The sequence below is a fragment of the Danaus plexippus genome, chromosome Z, assembly GCF_018135715.1.
Source record: "Danaus plexippus chromosome Z, MEX_DaPlex, whole genome shotgun sequence".
In the NCBI taxonomy this organism is placed as follows: domain Eukaryota; kingdom Metazoa; phylum Arthropoda; class Insecta; order Lepidoptera; family Nymphalidae; genus Danaus; species Danaus plexippus.
In genome coordinates this window covers 1,759,755-1,780,049 of record NC_083559.1, presented here as the reverse complement: position 1 = coordinate 1,780,049, position 20,295 = coordinate 1,759,755, and the positions used below count along the sequence as shown (strand labels likewise).

The 20,295-nt window shown below is 34.0% G+C and overlaps 1 protein-coding gene across 4 annotated transcripts in view; it reads left to right on the top strand.

The window, feature by feature from the left end:
- Positions 1–20,295, top strand: part of LOC116777140 (triple functional domain protein) — a 58,949-nt gene that overhangs the window by 18,463 nt on the left and 20,191 nt on the right. For all 4 annotated transcript variants that reach the window (XR_009753481.1, XM_061526522.1, XM_061526523.1 and 1 more), the window contains exons 22-30: positions 67–234; positions 657–783; positions 897–1,108; positions 1,329–1,461; positions 3,381–3,641; positions 3,722–3,883; positions 3,968–4,050; positions 4,138–4,222; positions 13,828–14,074. Coding sequence is in view for 3 of the 4 variants with exons in the window: in XM_061526522.1 (XP_061382506.1) it covers positions 67–234; positions 657–783; positions 897–1,108; positions 1,329–1,461; positions 3,381–3,641; positions 3,722–3,883; positions 3,968–4,050; positions 4,138–4,222; positions 13,828–14,074 (1,478 nt within the window). In the remaining variant the exon portion in view is untranslated. The remainder of the gene's footprint in view (positions 1–66; positions 235–656; positions 784–896; positions 1,109–1,328; positions 1,462–3,380; positions 3,642–3,721; positions 3,884–3,967; positions 4,051–4,137; positions 4,223–13,827; positions 14,075–20,295) is intronic.

Here is a 20,295-nt window from a genome sequence, read left to right as displayed (position 1 = left end):
TCGTCGATGTAGGTGAGACGTATCAGTTTTTTGTTAGCACCTACCTAATATTAACGACTGTATTAGATATGCGGAGTTCAGTGGGTCCATGGAAGGCGGGGAGAGCGAGGCTGAGAGTGATTCTGGTGTAGCGGCGTCGTTGAGCTCCGGACAGACCAGTGAGACTGAGACTCGCGTGGAACAACCGCCGGCCGCCTCCGCTGACGATAAACGTCGGAGTGCACGTCGCAAAGAGTAAGTATGGACACTGTAATATACAACTGGGGACGTAACAGACGCTGGCTAGTATTTGTACTAATGATTGTTACTATATCATTGTGATTTAAAAATATATATATGCGATTACTGAGTTACTTCAACTATAATAATAATTATTATAATTAAAATGTCAGAGTGGTCCGATTTTAAACCGAGCCCGATGATGATGATTAAGTTTTATTTGAAGCACGGCGTAGTCACCGAAGTGGAATGTTAGTTTTCATGTAACAGATGCTACTATTAAAAAAAAAACAAATTGTTTTTATCTCTTTAAACAGATATTCATTAACCCATAACAATGGTTTTACAATAAAAAATAGCTCACGATAAAATACGAAACAATTCTGTTGTTATGTTTTGAGAAAATTGTTTGTTAAGGTTACATATAAAATGAACAGGTTTATAATGGCGGAGCTGCTGCAGACGGAGCGCGCATACGTCAAGGATCTGGAGACTTGCATAACATGTTATCTGCGGGAGATGAGAACAGACCCAGCCTCCGTACCGACCGCACTTCAGGGGAAGGTACGGTGATATTATAATATGAAATTTGTTTAATAAATAAACAATGTCCTTATAGGTATTTGATTTCAATACGTCTGATTAAACGTTTGAATTAAATAATAAATTGTTAACAGGAGGAGCTGATATTCGGTAACATAGAGGAGATACATCGGTTCCACGAGCGTGTGTTCTTACGCGAGTTGGATAAGTACGAGACTATGCCAGAGGATGTTGGTCATTGTTTCGTGACCTGGGCGCGAGAGTTCGATATGTACGTCTCATACTGTAGGAACAAACCCGACAGCAATGCTGCGGTCGTCCAACACGCCGGCGACTACTTCGATAGGTATTGGAACATTTATTACACACACACAAACACACACACACACACACATATATGCATATAATTTCATATTATACGAATATATTGTTTTTGGATTGTGTGCGTTTGGTTTGTTCGTTATAGAATTACATTTAAAATCATTTGTTTTAAACACTTCAATGTGATTCTATAAATATCTTTAAAATATAATAAATGTTTTCCAAGTCATCCCTTATTGATACAGAGTGCAGCGCAGGAAGAAACTAGAGCATCCGTTGGCCGCTTACCTCATAAAGCCGGTGCAAAGAATCACTAAATACCAGCTGCTGCTGAAAGACCTCCAGGCGTGCTGTGCCGAGGGTCAAGGAGAAATTAAGGTGAACTAATCAAGAGCATACATTCATATGGATTTGCGAAAATATCAAAGTGCATAGCTTTATAAGGTTACTTAATATGCGAGCTGTTTTTTATTCAATACTCGTCATTATGATGAGAAGGTGTAATCTTTGTGGGTCTGTAAGCCGGATAAGTTATATTGTCATATTAATTTCAGTTCTGTTATATGTATGTTGATAATTTTCATGATATTACTACTACCTGATTATTTGACTACTGTCTTAGACGTATTCACAAGTAACCGTATTTTAATATATATCAGTAATCGCAGCAGAATCGCTCGCGACTTATAAAAAAATCGTATATTGTCCTTGTCTCTTTATGTAGTTCTTAATATATCGGTTTTTACGCAGTACAATTGTCTTTTGCGTATATTTTTTACATCATATTGAATTGTTTGTCAGAACTCACAATAAGCCAGATTATAATGACGCGCACATAGTTGCTTATAAACACCACGGACAGACAGACGTAGATTCAGAATAGTTCTCCAACTAGATGTCGTGTAAAAATCATAAAATATTAGAGAAAATATAAAAATTTAAAACACTCAGATGTTAGCATTACGCACGGTTTCCGCGAAATCTTTTAATAAATAGCCAGCAAAAAAAAATGCACATTTTAAGTTTAAATGAAACTAATATTTTTTCGGATATTACTACGCGTGCTTTATTTTCGTACAAAACTACCTACTCCCTACGTTTCAGTTACTTTTCAGCAACTGTGATCACGGGCACACGAGACGTCTGTAGTTTTGTACGAAAATAAAGCACGCGTAGTATGTCCGAAAAACATATTATTTTCATTTAAATAAATAAACCTCGCGAAAGTCTTAGATCTCATCACGTTTTAAGTTTTTTTCATTTTGCAGGGTGGAAAAAGATTAGTGTTATCAAAATCGTTGTTATCAGAGCGTTTAACCTTCAGCGATAAGATATAGCTTGCATGTTCTAAGCCAATGTACCGAAGGAATGTTTTTGTTTCAAACACTCCTAGGCTTGGGATGAGCTCTTTAGCGATCGTCTCGTTATATTGTCTGCGAAATTTCTGAATTAACTCATGTGCTTACTTTGTGACTGCATCAAGACTATTTGTTAGAATCAGTTCCATGTATTGTGGTTATTTGTGTGATATAGAAATTAATATACAACAATAATAATAATAAAAAATACAGTATTATATATAAATATGATTAAAAAAATATTAATTTAACTATTGTCCAATAATGAAATGTACAACTTTGAGACCGTTACGTAATCTGCGTCATTTCCTATCAGTGTTCGTGTGACATGAAATTTTAAGTGTTTTACACGGAATAATATGATGACGAATAGTTTTAGGGGAACTTTTATTAATTATGTTAGCCATATCATAATACATTGATATATTTTCTTGGTTATATCCCTATAAAGATCTTTATAATAGCTCGTCTAATTCTAAAGTTTTTAACCATCCCAGTCTTTAATTATTAGTAGTCACATAACTAGTTACGCTGAAATAATATGTTAAATAAACGATCATTAATCCAGTAAATGTGTATTGTTTGAAGTAAATCACCAATTAGTGTATATAGTTAATTTTCCTCATGATTCATTTGTATAAGGATTTGGTTTCGTTGTGAGTTACATGTCCCATTGGTGAGACGTGGACTATATTTTACGATAAAATTAATGTTATGGTTCACATAAATGTGGATACTATTATATTAACGATGTTGAAGTATTTGAATAGTCACAAAAGTAATAGAATAGGACCGACCTCCAAAAAGGATCACGTATGTATTAGTAGGGAATAGTATCGGAGTAGACGGGACAGTTATCATTGTGTGGCGTATGAAACTGGTGGTTGTGGGGACGAGATGTTGGTGCTACTGAGAATTATACGCGTTATGTCTGTGCAGGACGGGCTGGAGGTGATGTTGTCTGTACCGAAGAAGGCCAACGACGCCATGCACCTGTCGAACCTCGAGGGCTGCGACGTGCCAACGGACAGCCTGGGCGAGGTGGTGCTCCAGGACTCGTTCCAGGTGTGGGACCTGCGGCAGATCATCAAGAAGTGCCGCGAGAGACGCGTCTTCCTCTTCGACCTGCACCTCCTGCTAGCCAAGGAAGTGAAAGACACACACGGAAAGGCTAAATACATATACAAGACTAAGTTCATGGTGAGATTACAGTCATTGATGTCAAACGGCTTTAATGCTTTGTTAATGTTATACTTACTATTGTTGTCTCTGATCTGTAGACATCCGAGCTGGGTGTGACGGAGCACATCGAGGGCGATGATTGTAAATTCTCAGTGTGGACCGGTCGTGAGCCTATGGCCAGCGACTGCCGCATAGTTCTCAAGGCGCCCTCTCTCGACGTCAAGCAGACGTGGGTCAGGCGCTTACGAGAAGTCATACAGGTAACACGAGGCATATGAGTATACACCGATCAGGATATATACCTATATATGATGTTTAATAATTTTGAATCCCTCTTTCTACAGGAAACCTACTTCAGTGCGGCTCTGCAGCAGCCACCGCGCAGCCCGGCCCGGGCTCCGCCACCCAGCTCGCAGAGATCGAGCCGGTGAGTAGAATTCGCCATTACCTTCACGGACTTTACCTCAATCACTGAGGATCACTGAAGAGGAAATATATTATACTAATTTTACAGTGACTTCGAAGACACAGACACAGAGAATCTGGACCGCAACTCACTGGCTTCATTCGGCAGCGGCAACACTACAGACTCCGATAAGGTCAGTCCAGTTAACGATCAATGACGTCATACTATACGATGCTTCACTTTTGCAGCCTTACACTAAAATTACTCTACAATAATTCCGTCATTTAAATCAGTCAACAAACTTTTCGATATTCTCCTTTATTTATCTCCTTTATTTATCCACTAGACTATTGAAATTCGAGTTTTTAGCTCAGGTGACCTCGTTTCTGAGAACAAAACACTAGCTACTTCAGATCCTAATTAGCAGAGTTTCACTCGTATACGTGGAAAGTACTTCGTTAAATTTTCATCTATCCACAACTAGGATAAAAAAATGTACACCAACTTGTAGCGTACGAGTGATACATAATAAATAAAATATACATTAAAATCTGTTGAATATTGATTCACGCTAACTAATAAGCGCACAGGAGTTCACAGCGGAACATCCGTTTTCTCGGTACAAATAATATTCTCAATATCAAAGCTTGTCCCGTGGAGCGTTTCTCGCTATAACGAGCTTCGTAGAGCGTTCACTTCGAAAATATGCCTATAAAACATTATTATACACGTACATAATATACATACTGTATAGTCTGAACTCGCACTATAAATATTATGTATCGGTGACATAAATATTTATTAAAATTTTGTTCAACTAAACACTGTATATATATATATATATATATACAGTATATAATGGGACTTTCTCCGAATTTAGACGCTAGTTTCGTGGCAGATATCAAGCAGATCATATAGAAATATATAATTTCGTCTGGTTATGAATTTTACATAATCGATATTATTCTTTCAATCATTGTATAGAATATACTAACGAAATGCTCTTACGCTTTTTATTTTATCAAAACTAGAATGATCTTAAATGACTAGTACAGTATGCTAGCTAGGAGAGGATTTATTTAGAATTGCAGATAGTACTATAATCACTATATCCAGCGTAATAAGTAGGTATCTGTTAACAAAATTTTTATAAGTATAATCGATCTCAGAAACAGGTCAATATAAATATATGATAATAATGAATCTAGGTACCTAATACAAAAATCACAACGTACTTGTCTCACGAAACTTTTAACGTACGAAATTTTGTCGACACACAGCTATTGTGGTCCCGGAACTCATAATTAAAAGTTTATGCTAATTACTCACTTAATTAAGCGTGAAATAAACACTTCGCTTCGTAGGTTACGTCTGTATGGTGTGGTATGGTAGTGTGCATCACGCTTAAGTCGCACATACATCGCAGACGGGATATATTGTGACATAAGTTTCCGGTTATAATCTATAAATGATTTGATTTATTTACTATTTATATAGTACAGCGATTATAATGTTTTCGTTTCATTGGTCGTTTGTGTATAGTTTCCAATGATGCAATATTATTTTCTATTATTATTATTATTTTTATATGGAACTCATTGATTACGTCGTTTGTACAATGATGTCAATTAGGAGAATTTAATTTCGCTACATCGCGTCTCTTCGCGTTATTTCGCTTTTGTTTATATCTGTGGGAGTTTCTTGTTTCTCATGTTGGAAGATGTTGTAAGAGATCCAATTTCTTTGTCATTGCAAAAGCAATAACAGAGGGACTCGTAAAATAGGTTATTTAAGAAAGCGGTACAGCGCTCCAGATGTTTACATGTATCAATTGTACTGAAACATTCAGATAACTCAAACTAACTTAGCTTTAAGTTCGTGAAGCGCTGTCACCTCGCTTTGTTCCCTTATTGTATTTTTGGTCCGTGACTATCTCTATTTTAATGTTTAATGTTTGTATCAAATCTTATAAAATAGCCTTTTTGCTTTAAATGTAGTCTAAGGGGCATGTTAGTGAGAAATAAAAAAAATATGTTTCTTTAACATTAGATTTAATGTCTTCAAATCGTTTTAATTTTATTAAATTCAATACAAATTTTACTAACAAACAAAAACTTTACTATGAACATGTGAGCATTATGTATACAATGTTAACATAATTAACAAGTAACAAACTGGGGTCCTATTAGGGTCACACATAGCGTATATCTCACAGGCTTCTTGCATATAGGTATATAAGCAAGAAGCCTGCATATATACTTGCATATAGGTACTTTAGAATTTCTTCAAATTATCACACTTACTACTTGTTAGTCGTGTACGATTTCTTGTAACAAACATCGGGAACTAAGCGGCTAATCGAATTAAGTGTGTAACACTCAGTACAGTGGTAACAGTCCCGTACATACCAGCCGGTTAAAAATTATTCGTAACAAAATACGCTTATGTCGCTGAGCATTAAGTTAATCGGTTTAAAAGGTATACATGTTTATTGAGTAATAATAATAAATAAAAAAAATATATCCAAACAAAATAACTTATACTAAAATGTATTAGTGTAAATATAAATTCTTCTTGAAACAAATGAAGTGAATATTCATTCACGTCTCCGCTAATGAATATTACTATGTCTTTTCGCTGGATCTTATTAATTGATTGAAGTTATATTCTTTACATCTGGCCATATATTTAATATATATTTTTTTTAATACAAGATATTTTAATATTTTTGTTTCTGGCTTTTTTTAATAATTGAAAACAAATCGCCCTGATATAAGTTCTCTGACACAGTAAAGCACTATTCGATGGCAGTTAAATCGTATGTCTTGTGTATTTATTTATAATAATAAGAAGAATTAAAAGTTTTCGTTTTTTAACTAATGTACATCTTAGGCAGCTGGAACTCTATTCGGTAACTTTAGCCTCCTGAAACGTTTCGTGCGATATCGTTAAATGACGTAAATTACATAACCAAGTAACCCGCACTGCAGTGGATCAGTTTATCTGAACGACGAGAAACTCTCGGTTAACTCGTTTTAACATTTACAAGACTACGTTACGCTTTAATGACATGTCTTGAATGTGGCGAATATAAATAAAACACACAAAGATTACAAGTGACATTGAAAAAGTGCAGCGAATGAGCGACACAAGATAATCATACTGGATCAAGTACAAAGAAAAATAGTCGAGTCTCTTTCATAAGCAGAAACTTTCTAATAAGAGCGGATTAGACGACTACCACGGCGGTTTTAAATAATATGATTTAGGAAATGTGGCTCGATACGGAGGCTGCGTAGTGTAACAGGCGAGGGTACAAGATAGCCGTTCAAAGAAACGCGCGGCAGTGGCGACAACGCCGCGCGTCGGACCGCACGACCGGGAGCTAGCTAGGCGGCCCGCGCCCGCGTCTTCAGCTCCCCGCCCGCCGGCACCCCCCTGCACACGCGTACATACGAGTATAAACATTAGTATGTCGACCACCCCTCCTCCGCACACGAATGCACCCGCCGGTAACATACAAACAAAACAGAGTAAAAGTCGAAGAAAGATATCGTTACCATGGTTCAGGCAGAGCTCCGTGAGCGGCTCACACTCGGTCCTCTCCCGGCAACACACCATCGACACGCCGGGATCGTTCCACGCTCGTCTCCTCAAGGGCAGCCGTCAGCGGCAGGTGAACTTCAACTGTCATAGTGTGTTTCATACCATATGCGCCGGTTGAATTTGGCGCGATTCGTTGTTCGCTAGCATTATAAAAGAATCTCTGTTCACGTTAAAAACTTTATAAAATGTATCAAAATTTAAGAATACGTTTTTATAGAGGCTATAAAGAGTCGTGTTCTTTAATGCTTAAGAAAATATAAAGGTCGTTACTACTCGATTCTATATTGTTTATTATTGTCCGCGTCTCTAAAACGTCGATGCGTTTGTTCATTTTAGATTTTTCAGTAAACAAATATATACATATACATATATATTGTAAATTATGAAAAATCAAGCCATGGTTAAACGAACAACGAAACCGTACAATAAGTTTCATAGATGTCATGAGATTTTTCGTGGTACTAGCTCTGAATGAAGAATGTTAGCGATGGAAATATCTGCTCAAGGTCCGTCCGTGGTCGAGGATAGCATTTGCTCCGTTAATTATAGTCTGTGGAGAGATTCATCAGCTCCAGCCGTACGTTATGCGTGTTATGATTTTTTAAGTAACCAAATATTCCATAGTTACACCCATACACTGATTGTATTAGTATTATCAACAACCTTGTACGTTTTGATCGATTGATGTTATCATTCCCACTCACTTATCAATATAATATATTAGTATGTGTATGGATCCGAGCACTACGGAATATCACTTGGAACATATGTATCAGTTACATAGTATAATCGTCTCAACCATATTACACACAGACCATACCAAGCATACAACATAAATGACAGATGTACTTATAAATAAATTATTATGTGGAACCTGCTTTAAGGTATGTTTAATTTTGGTTATATAGTAAAAAGATTTATATAATAAATTGTAGCCTTATACGTGGTGGTTATTTGAACCTAATTGAAATATGATTATTACGTGAATATTTAATATTCACGTATCACAGTGTTGGATCAGACTTGCGAGCTTGTTTGAGTATTAAAAATTAAATGTTATATTGAGTCAATATTGTGATCATTATTAAGATTCATTTATTAAAACACAAAAAGCGTTCATCTTCTGAATTTTGAAAAGAGAAATATCTTTGATATCATAATGCCATAGTCTAAATGAAAAATATGTATTTTCATGTAATAACTAGTATCAGATGTTGGCTAAGTTAACCTTGCAATGATTCTTTCATACTGTGCATCCTTGTTATTAGACGGCGGGTGAGTTTGTTCATTGAGGCGGAAATCTAAAATCAGGCGAACTACGACATACATATAAACTCGACAAATTGATTATCTGGTTCAATCGTTTAGAAATATTAAAGAGAAAAACTCACATTATATAATATAATATATAGGGTGTTCAAGTGAATAGTTGTTTTGCCATGGTTTTGTTTTAAACGTAAATTTTTTTATGTTTACTAACATAATCACTTTTCCCAGTCCCAGTAAATAGTTTATCATATCTTGTCTGTTTTAAGTATATGTTATTTGAAGCAATTTATATTATATAGTTACTATTTTTTACCAACGGCTTAGCCCACGTGAACTTCGGAATCGGATTCAGAGGGACACGTTATAGTGTGTTAAAATTGATACGATAACTAGGCGGCAACAGTATATAAAATAAACGTCACGTGTCTTAACACGGTACGTCCGTTAGGCCGTGATCCCGTGGAGACTGTAAGGAAACGCGGCATACAACATAGCCTATATATGAGGTGTCATCCTGATATCTAAACTACATTACTGTAAATTGATTCTAAATCCGTTAAGTAGCTTTTGATGAACGGCGAACATTGATACGAAAATTCTCGGATTATTAGATATTTTTATCACGAAGATCTGTTTTTTCAAGTTTTCTTCGATTTAATTATAATTAATCAGTCAAACATTGAAGAAAAAAAAAAACAACATTAATTAGTTTGCGAGTTACACCCACTTTATAATTTTTTTTGCCAAATCTATTTTTTTTATTTGCCAGTTATTCTCAGGCTATTTATAAAAAAAAAAAAACACTCCAGTTACTGATTATTTAAAAATGTATATATTCCAAGTTCAATATGACACTGATCACATATATCGCAGTCCTATTAATTGTTTAAGCGAACTAGAAGTTTCTTTCCGAGGTAATCTTATTTCAGTATTAAATGTAAAACACTCTGAAATGAGTTTCACTTAGGAATGTTGTTCTTTAAATCTCCAATGTTAACTTGTGAAATAAATAAAGCAGTTATTACGTTGATGTGATTTATAAAAGTGCTAGCCCCTTCCAGTTGATTGTATCTTTCCCTAATTTTCATTCTTAACGCCTCTTACAATTATTTTGTAAGATAATGCTCAGGCGCCTCGGGCGGATTCCGAGGGAGTGAATCTAGCTGAGTATACACTCAACGGATTCCGATTCACACGGATACAAGCCACTCACATATTAATATATTTAAACTTGATTATGTCATGTGGAGCGACACGATAATTCGTATAAAATTTCCACTTTATATGTACGTTGACAGCACTATGAAAAGTTTTAAATAACTGTCATAAACCGTTTAGCGGCGTCGAGTAAATTAATATAAAATTTTTTAAACGAAAACCTTTCAGAATTACGGTTTTGGGAATACATGTTATGCTGTTTGTAGCATAGCTATACTCTCCTCATATAACTTTTAGCTGAAATACTGTTTAATTTTTCAGTATTATGAATACATATATGTAGAAGTTTTTAACTTGATTAATATAAAATGAATTAAAATACTTCAAGCTATCTTATTTTAATAAAATGACGTAATAAATGATAATAGTTCATATGCGTAAGTTTAAATTAATATATGTATACAAATTTACATACGGTTATATGCTTTTGACAAACCGTGACGTGTTCCACTTTGCCAGTTAATACGTTTGTAATAGCTTTTAGCGTTCCTTCAATTCAATCTCGATAGGCGAGCGGCCCTTACAGAGTTGCTGTCTGGTAATTATAACAAGTAAACTTACTGCATGTTGTGTTGCTAGCGTTGACATTACGAATACAGGAATTATTTTTGTTTTCATTTTTACGTCACAGAACAATACTCGCCCACACGGTTTTGTTTCCAAAATATTTGAAGCGTATTTATAGAATGTAAAACAAAAAAATACATTGCACGATAAAACTGAAAATGTTTATTTCTCGATTACAATATAATATATATAAAAATTTGTGAAAATTGTTGAAGGTTATGAGGAGGGTATTCGGAAGTGAAATAAACGGGAACGGAGATAATTAATATAGTGAGATAGGTAATAATGTTTTACTGTTGAAAAAGCTTGACAGTCAAGACTGCTTCAAAAATTTAGTTTCTTTACTAGAATGTGTTTATTATATGTAGATTATTCCTACCTGATTAATATTAAATAACCATTGCCCACGACTCAGTCCGGGCTAATTTAATTTTATTGTATTTAAAATGATCATTAATGTTACAAATATTCTTTATTGCATTTAATAATTACAATTTAATATATTTGTGTACTGTTAAAGTCATTCATGAATTTGCTTATACTAATACAGGTACATCACATAAAACAGTGCGTTCTTACTATGACTGAACATTCGGGATTCTATTTGAGAGAAAGTCTTTAGACTTCAGAGGGTATCACAGATCTCTGAGCATAGATTAATCGTGTTTAGTTAGTTCCCGTGCAAATCTAAAGAAATATTCTTAATCAAGTCTAAATAAGGAACGAAAATTCACTGACTTGTAAAATAGAAATGATCTCGTTGGATCTATGATGTCTTCTATAGCCAATTCATTGAGCAAACATTCTTAAGTTCACTTAACTATCAGATTTATGCCGTTCAGTTGAACAAATGTTTAACATCGTAGCACTTCCTCAGAAATTCATATAACAAAGAGAAAGTAAAGAAGTCCTCAAGCCTGGCATGATCGAACACGAATGTTATTCAAAATATAAACCGGTGCGAATTTGAAATAAATAAATAGTTGATATCCACACGCCATACGGACAGTGTTATCACAGAAGAATAGTACAAATATCTACTTTAAAATAATTCAATAAAGTATTTGTTCATAGATCAATCTAACCACAGTCATACATCTGAAGAAATCCAATTTATAATATATATATATATATATATAGACTCAAATTTTAATCTACAAGCATAATAGATATATAGATGAAAACGGAAAACCATGAAGGAAGCTGTTGTACCAAAAACCTAAAATCTATTTGGTAAACAGTCAGTCTCCTCCCAAAGCATATTAAGATGTTAATTTTTAATCAATCACATAAAACACTTCCATGCATGAAACGTACACCTGCATCGGTCCATTTTAGTATCTAGAACCTTAATCTTAATGGAAAACACGAGATAGAGTTACTAACAACACACGATAAAGAAAGTACAGAACATATGAAAATAGCGGTCGAAGTTAGAAGCTTCTGTCTTTTAATTAAAGTTCATGGCAATAAGGATGTTTTTTTTTTCCTATATTCGAATTTTGAATAGCACCTAGCTTATCTAGGCCATAGTGAAACTTATATGTTATTCCTATCTGTATATAAAGTACATCGATTGTTGGACAGCGATATAATAACCTTATTGCACATTCCGTTTTGTGGTTGTTAAAGGATTAAGGCATTGTCGACATTTCTCCCGTGGATTACTATACAAACGTGACTGTTACTAACAACGTAACGTGTCTGTTACTATCACTATATATTAATACGTTAACTTAATCTATATGATATAAAGAATTTAATTTTTAATTTCATTTAGACTTTAAGACATGAATAGTTGAAATACAGTATATTAAAGAAAAACAAATTAATAGTAATTAATTTTTAAATTGTTGAAACCGCATTCGTCTCTCGTCGGGGTCTTTGATAATAATTATGTGAGAGATTAAACTCGTTTCTTGTTATATTTTACGTTAAAATTTAACAATGGTTTCCGTTTTGAAATGAAAGACTCGTCTCAATGGGAAATATATCTCGTGTCTGTAGACTGTCACCTGAACCGGTGAAGTCAACTGGTGTGTTTATTGAAAAATTATATGTATATATATATATATATATATATATATATGTAATGCTTATACTAAGCATCGGTACACACTAGTTTCTCCGAGTAAATTATAAAACGTCATTAGAAAAATTGTTTACCGTGTAATTTATACATATGCTGGTACATCTATGATTATTATTTCAATAATAAAAAATAAAAACGATAACGAGTTAAAAAAAATACTATACTTACTCTTTACATGCGTGATAATAATGGTAACTAGTGCAATTTTATCCTATGAATAACAGAAAATTATATCTTTGAAAAACTAGCAATGTTATATAATATCAGGGTGTTCGTTGCGTAGATTTCCGAGAAGTATATAACAGTGGATATAATTCTTCTTTTAGCTTATATAATATGTAATAAATAAAAATGTATGCAAATTATAGCCTTTCCATGCGAAGTGCGTGTAATTTTTTTATATGTGTTTTCTTTGACGATCTTACAAATTTTCGGTTCCCTTTGTTCCATAATCATACTTCGAAGTCCGGGTTCTTGTTACAAAACTACAGCTGAATTCACAATGTCACTCGATCGATCGATCGTCTAAGGATACGTTTAATATAAACTGGTTATTATGTGTATGTAACATATGTTCAAAGTGCCATTTGAAAAAAAATTGTCTACGAACAGCAGATGCTTGTCTTTGTCTTTGTTTAACGAATTCCTAAATAAAATATGAAACTAAAACGTTACACAAAACGACTTAACAGTTTTTGTTTTGTCGGAAGCGAATTCGCATGAATCCGAGTTGAGTCGCGTTAAGTGTTTCTTTTTCGTTTCTAATTAAAAAAAAAAAAAATTAAAATCTTACAGAGTCCTGGTGAAATTGCGGTCTCCTTTGTAGTAACTCAATTTGTTTACGCGAACCCTTTCACATCCGAGGTGGATGAATCAATTATGCATTAATTTTAGCTGTACCCAAAAAATAGAACAAGCTGTTTGATTTAATTAACATTTAAAACCATGAATTAAGAAATGTTGAGTGGCTACATATTAATTTAAGGCGTGTGTAAGAGATCTAACGAGCGTTAAATCGTAATTAGTAATTGTTTATTCTGTGTTAGGCTGGAGCTGAGATGAGCTGGGTGGTCGCCGACCACTCGTCGGGAGGAGCTGGGGAGGTGTCGGTATGTAAAGGACAGCAGGTGGAGGTGCTGGAGGCGTGGGCGGCGCGCCCCGATTGGTGGCTGGTGCGCGTGGCGGGCGAGCCTCCAGTTGAAGGAGCTGTACCCGCCGCGGTGCTGAAGCCTCAGCCGCACCAGAAGACGTCACCGTCAAGGCGACCACTCAGCCAGCCTGATGATAATATAGGTAAGTCAAAAACATACTAACACTCACGCCGAACAAACGCTTCAACAACCATAACTCACACACAAAAATCGCGTGGGTGACATTTATAAACTTTGTATTGAGCTGACTTCTAATGAGTTTGTATGAGAATCTGTGATATATATTTACAATTGCAAATTAGTTTCCATATCACCAAGCGAAAAAATCCAATTCTATTGAGTACTTTACCAATAATGTTCGAACGTATGATAAAAAAAACATATTTTATTTCATCGACTTTTTAACAAGCATTCGGCTCGTTACTGCTAGTTCCATATGGTGTTTATATTTTTATCTTAATGTAGGTCATGAAAATGCTCGTACTGGTCGAGGCGTGGCCAAGTCACAGATTGGTCACATATTTGGACTAGGTTAGCATTTATAAACATAATCCGCGTTTGTACGGACAAGAACTATCTTGTACGCTGAAAGCATTCAGATTAAATCAAGCGAAGCTATGCACGCTGTTCATAGAATAAAAATTAAATGTGTGAAATATTCAAGAATTTTTCGTAAAATCCTTTTTAGTCAGCTCTTGTGAAAATAGAAAGGTGGAAGCGAACCGTGATTTGAAATGACGTTGGAAAATTTTGTTAGCGAATATCTTACTATATTCCTGAATTTTTATATTTTGTTGAGGATTTAACATACGTCGGATATTCGGTCAACGGAAGCTGTACAGAGGAACGGAGATAATTGGAACTGCGGAGAGTATTGTGTGGAAAGAATTTAAAAGCATGAAATTAGATAGGAGGAGCCTTTTACTTTATGTTAAGGTTTGAGACGGTAAGCTGGGGACGGAAGTTTTATAATCATAGCGCGTGACAATCCAGTCATTGTCTCTATACGGGCCCGGGACTATCAATGACTGTCTGTATAAATTTGCTGTATCCATGCGGGATTTACTTACAGTGGAATAAATTGTCTAAAAGAGATCTCGGGAACGCAAGGAAATAAATTGATTTCCTAACTATTCAGTGCTGTTAAAGCTTTTTTTGTCGTGTACTGAATACGCCTTAAACAGTTGTTTTTTTTGCAATTAATTTAGTTAAAAATCTACGGTTGCAAATAAATATATGTTAATTTGATTTGGTCAAGTTTAGTCCTAAATGTATTGGAAGAGCTGCAGCTGGTTGGCGTTAAATGCTGTCGTTGGATGTATCGTTTATAAACCACTTAGCTATACTTAGTAAATGCTATACAAGAGATCTTTGTACGTACACTGTAACGACATAAACAGTTGCTGGTTATCCAACATTAAATGGGGTGTCCTAACAGAGAGTTACTAATGGAAAATTGCTTGCAAATATTTGCGCACAATATATTATCAAATAATAAAGAATCGCATTCTGGGTTCCTTTGCTGTGAGATATCCAATATCTAAATTTCAATTCCTTTCCCAGATGCAATAAGGTTGCTTTGCCTTCCGGTATACGGAACATTAGTTTGCCTCCCATCGTATAAGACATGTATAGAGATTTTTATACGCTAAAATGCATTTTCCCCGGTCGCAATATTATTTTTGATGTATGACATAGTATATGCATATTATAAAATTGATATTATATATGACATAATATATACATATCATAAAATTTTGTACTTTTTTCATCAAGCTGATATCAACTAACAACGACATGTTAATACTAATAACTAGTCTACAAATTTTCACATGTTATCTGATTATAAAATAAAATTCACTACGAGTGTTTTTATTTTGCACAAAATCTACAGCTATTTCAATATCTTACAAGAAACTTTACGAGCAGATAGAAGAACGGAAGAAACGTTACACTTAAATATATATTTCATATCTCCAAAATACTTATCATTAATATAATTTAAATACTATGGACATTTTTTTTTTATCGTATATTTTCTATTAATGTATTCATCTGTCTTAATCAATAGATTATCTGTTATAAGATTCACGTGTTATATTGTTGCTTGTCTTCAAAGTAATTAACCTGTGATCGTCTATAGTATTCCGTTCATCGGTCCCAACTATTAACTGGTATCGCCAGCAGTCCGATGTTTTTATTCAGCTCTTGGGGGTACTATGTTATGGACGACCTCAGTCGGGCGGGCGGAGGACGCGCGCGCGCCCGCCCATTGCAAGTGCACTCCGAACGCTCCCCTCCATAGTGGATGCACGTCTGTACTGGCATAGTCTCTCTGTGCTCCGTAAAGCTGTGTTGACTTCGATATGTCTCTTAATCGTAAAATTGATGATTTGTTAATTAACGATATCGATAACAATCAGGAGATGACTCCGATGAGTTCAGTCACTCCGCTCGGTGTACCGGCCGGTGCTGTGTACTGTACACCAACTTCTAATAATTCAAGTAATTCTCGTACGGCGTCGTTGAGATCAGCCTACAATAGGATGTCCAGAATGTTGACGTGCAATGCTGACAAAGTGAACACTAAATCTGGTATGTTTTCGACAATAAGTATTTAAGTTATAACTTATCGGTTAGCTAATATTAAATTTGAAAGCAATTTTTTATCAAAATTACTTGTCGTACTTATATTTCTAATAAATAATCGAGCTTTATTCACGTATCCGGTCAGACTAAATTCAGTATGTTAAACTTTTAACGTAATGAAAACTCGTCAATTTTGTGACATTTATTTTTATTGCATCGGAAAAAGCTATTTGTTCATCGTTCATATATTCACTTAAAATTAATTTACTAAGGACATAAATTATTTTTCATATCAAAAATATATATGCCAGCAGTTTTCTTTAATAATTTACTGTTAAATTTTATTTTATTTTATTAATAATTCTCTCACGGTTTCATACGTAACAATTATTGAAGTGTGACATTTTAAAACACTCTTGAATTTAAACATTGTCTATATATACTATATGCAGAAACACATTTTCCTCATTTGTATTGTTTTCAGTCAACATTTATATATTTCAAATAATAATGTCGGGCGTTACGATAGACAGGTGACGTAAAAATATATAATTATATTAAATATTAAAAATGCAACTATGTAATCGCTGCATATGATTTAAATACTAAAAGTAACTTTGTCAATGTGTGGTTATAATTATTTTTCATGTTAAATTCATTTCAGTATTTCCTAACTGTAACATGTTCCTATTGAAAGTTTTATTAGCTATTTCATGTTACATGAGATTTAGACGAACATCGAAAATGCAGATCCATTTTAAAACTGTTTTTTTTTTACAAGCAAATGTATTTTGTTTGCGTAATAAAAAATCGCAGTTCATGTACACACACACACATATATATATATATATATATATTCAACTTCAATAAATTGGGCTCGCACTCAATTATATACTACCTATATATAGATATATATTAATATATAGATGTAGATAATAATTTCATACACGTCCCTATTAGCACCTCCAATTATGTAAACTGGCGTTAATCTAGTTGTCCTGCCAGTCTAAGATCGTCGACACACCTGCATATAGTTATATGTATATGACATACAAGTACATAGCCATAAGCTACATCTCGAGGATTTAACTTCAGAATAATTGTATATTATTATCGCAATATACAATTATCCTGAAGTTGTGAGTTGTTGTAGTTGTATCATGTAACTGTATTGCAGTGTAATGTGAATCAGTCTTAATGAAGCGAAAATTTCTCTCCTGTCCCACCTTTTACGAAATTGCAGGCCGTTTGTAATCAAATATATATATAGGTAGTATATAATTGAGTGCGAGCCCAATTTATTGAAGTTGTAAAAAATAACATTTACGTTCGATATTCTTGAAAGTTTAGCTTTTTTTTTTCTTTGTAAAATACTGTAAAAGTACGTTATAGTGTTCCTTTCATTTTTGATTGGAAAACTGATTTTTATTTGAACTCGCTTTGAATCATTTGAGTGCTAGAGTGAGACTAAGCTCACACTGACAGCTGCTTCCATTACTGCTACTTTTTTTTTCTCAATGCTTTTGCTATAAATTTATATTGAAGTATCTATGTAGCGATGTTATTATATAATAGACGGAGATATTCTGTGGAACTTTCATTAAATCTTTATAGGTCTTCCGACCAAGCTTACGGTGTTCTAGATGCCTTTGTCAAGTACAGGCGGACTCCAATTTATGAGTTAAACTGTAATTAGATAATTTTATCTGAATCTTTGTATGATAGTAATGTGGTGAAAAGTTTGTTCTTACCTTGTTATTTTACGGGTATCTTTTTTTATATTAATAAACTTAAAATATATTTATATATTCTATACAACCGGCATACATTCATTATTGTTTAATTAAATGATTATTTTATTTAAATTCACATAGTTTTAATGGATATCGTAACATTATTCTGGAGCGGTGGTTAAAAATACGAACCTAATATATAATATTCTCATTCAGCATAGTTATAATTTTATCTGGCCACATCCGCCTAAGAGAAAAAACATATTCACCTTGTAATACAAGCGTTTAATAAAAACATTAAAAAAAAAAAAATTAACAGTGTTACCTACTATAAGTTTGATTCGCGACCGTGTTGCTAGTAGCTAGTATAGTATGCGGCATACGACCAATGGGATGTGCGCGTGCGTCGTCCTACACCATATACGAAATTGAATAGGAACTCGCACGGGTCTTGCACAATAATGTACGGAGCTCAACAGAGGGCCTGTAGCTCCCAGCGGTACGTCTCGGTTCAATTGTATTGATTTGATGGTGAAAATACGGTTGATGGATAAACGCCATGGTGAGTGCTTGAAATGTTCATTGAGGATGTAACAAATATATATATGCGTATATGTGATTTAATATTAATATTCATAGGCCAAAATGCGGAAGCCTAATTGGAATTCATTTTCGGTAGTTCGTGATTCACATGCTCTACACCTTATAATAACGTAGTGTAACGTATCTATGTGAACGTAGCTATGTGGGTATTGTTATATTAATAATACAATATAATATTACTAAATAGAATTGTGGATAGCGATAAGCATCTGACAGAGATAACATCGAGTCTGAATTATTAATTAATGTGATAAAGTATAATGGAAACAAAGGTTTTTTATTTTACTACAAAGACTATAATTACTGATTTTATATAACGTGTACATGTAAAAATCTTTATTTCATGCTCGTGAAACGTTAATCCTTTGTATGTTTTTTTGTTAAGAATTTTTCTTGTACATTTTTACCGAATTACCTATCTATCTGTATCCTTGGATGCTGTTTTGATGATTTTTCTTAAGGCTTGACGTCATACGTTTTGATTAGTTATCAATGTCGCGTGACTCGCGAATGTTTAAGTAACAATTTTGTTCTTTTTTATTCATAGCTACCATATTGAATTACTCTCGAACAATTATTCGTACACAATACAAACAACTATTGTCACTAGTCCTGTTATTTCTATTGGAACATGACGTCATTTTGTTTGTAGTACATTCTGAATGTAATATATACGGCCGTAACACCAAATTGATATGCCAAAATAATTTTCCTCTACATTTCCTATGTAACATTCTCATTCGACGTTGTATTAAGGCATTTCATTCACTAATTTCCCCCACCACCGGCATCATTTTGTGATTTGTAGTCTCGTTACGATTCGTATAAATAAATAACATAATCTAATTCCTCTATTCACGCCTTACGTTTGATATGTGATCTCGCTGTGTTTCTATTAGGCGCCTATAATTCAGCATGTAAGCAAATCATTGGACATAACGATGTGAACAAAGAATCTTCTTTAACACAAACAGGCTAAAGAGATGTTCCAATTCTATTATATTATAAGTAATATCTAGTTAAGAATATAAAATTTCAAACAACCACTTCATCATTTCAGTATAAACTCACAGTATTTTACGAACACAAGCAAGCGAGCAGAGTTCATCAAATATAAAACAGAAAAGAAAACAAATTACCCCAAAAAATTTTTTTTATATCGGAGATGGAACTCTAAATATCCGTCGTAAATCTTTCCATATTCTATATATAAATCTCTATCCGTATATTAGTAGATGTCAAATGATATATTTTTGTTATTCCAGCTGATATAAATGAATTGATAATAAAGTCCGCAGCACGTAACACTTGCACAACCGCGGAGACGTGCCGTTTGTTGGATGTGTCTCGCGGCGCCACAGTGACTATTAGATTTATTTTTGTTGATTATATTTTAATACGATTATAACTGTGTCATGTTATATTTTACGTCGCCTTG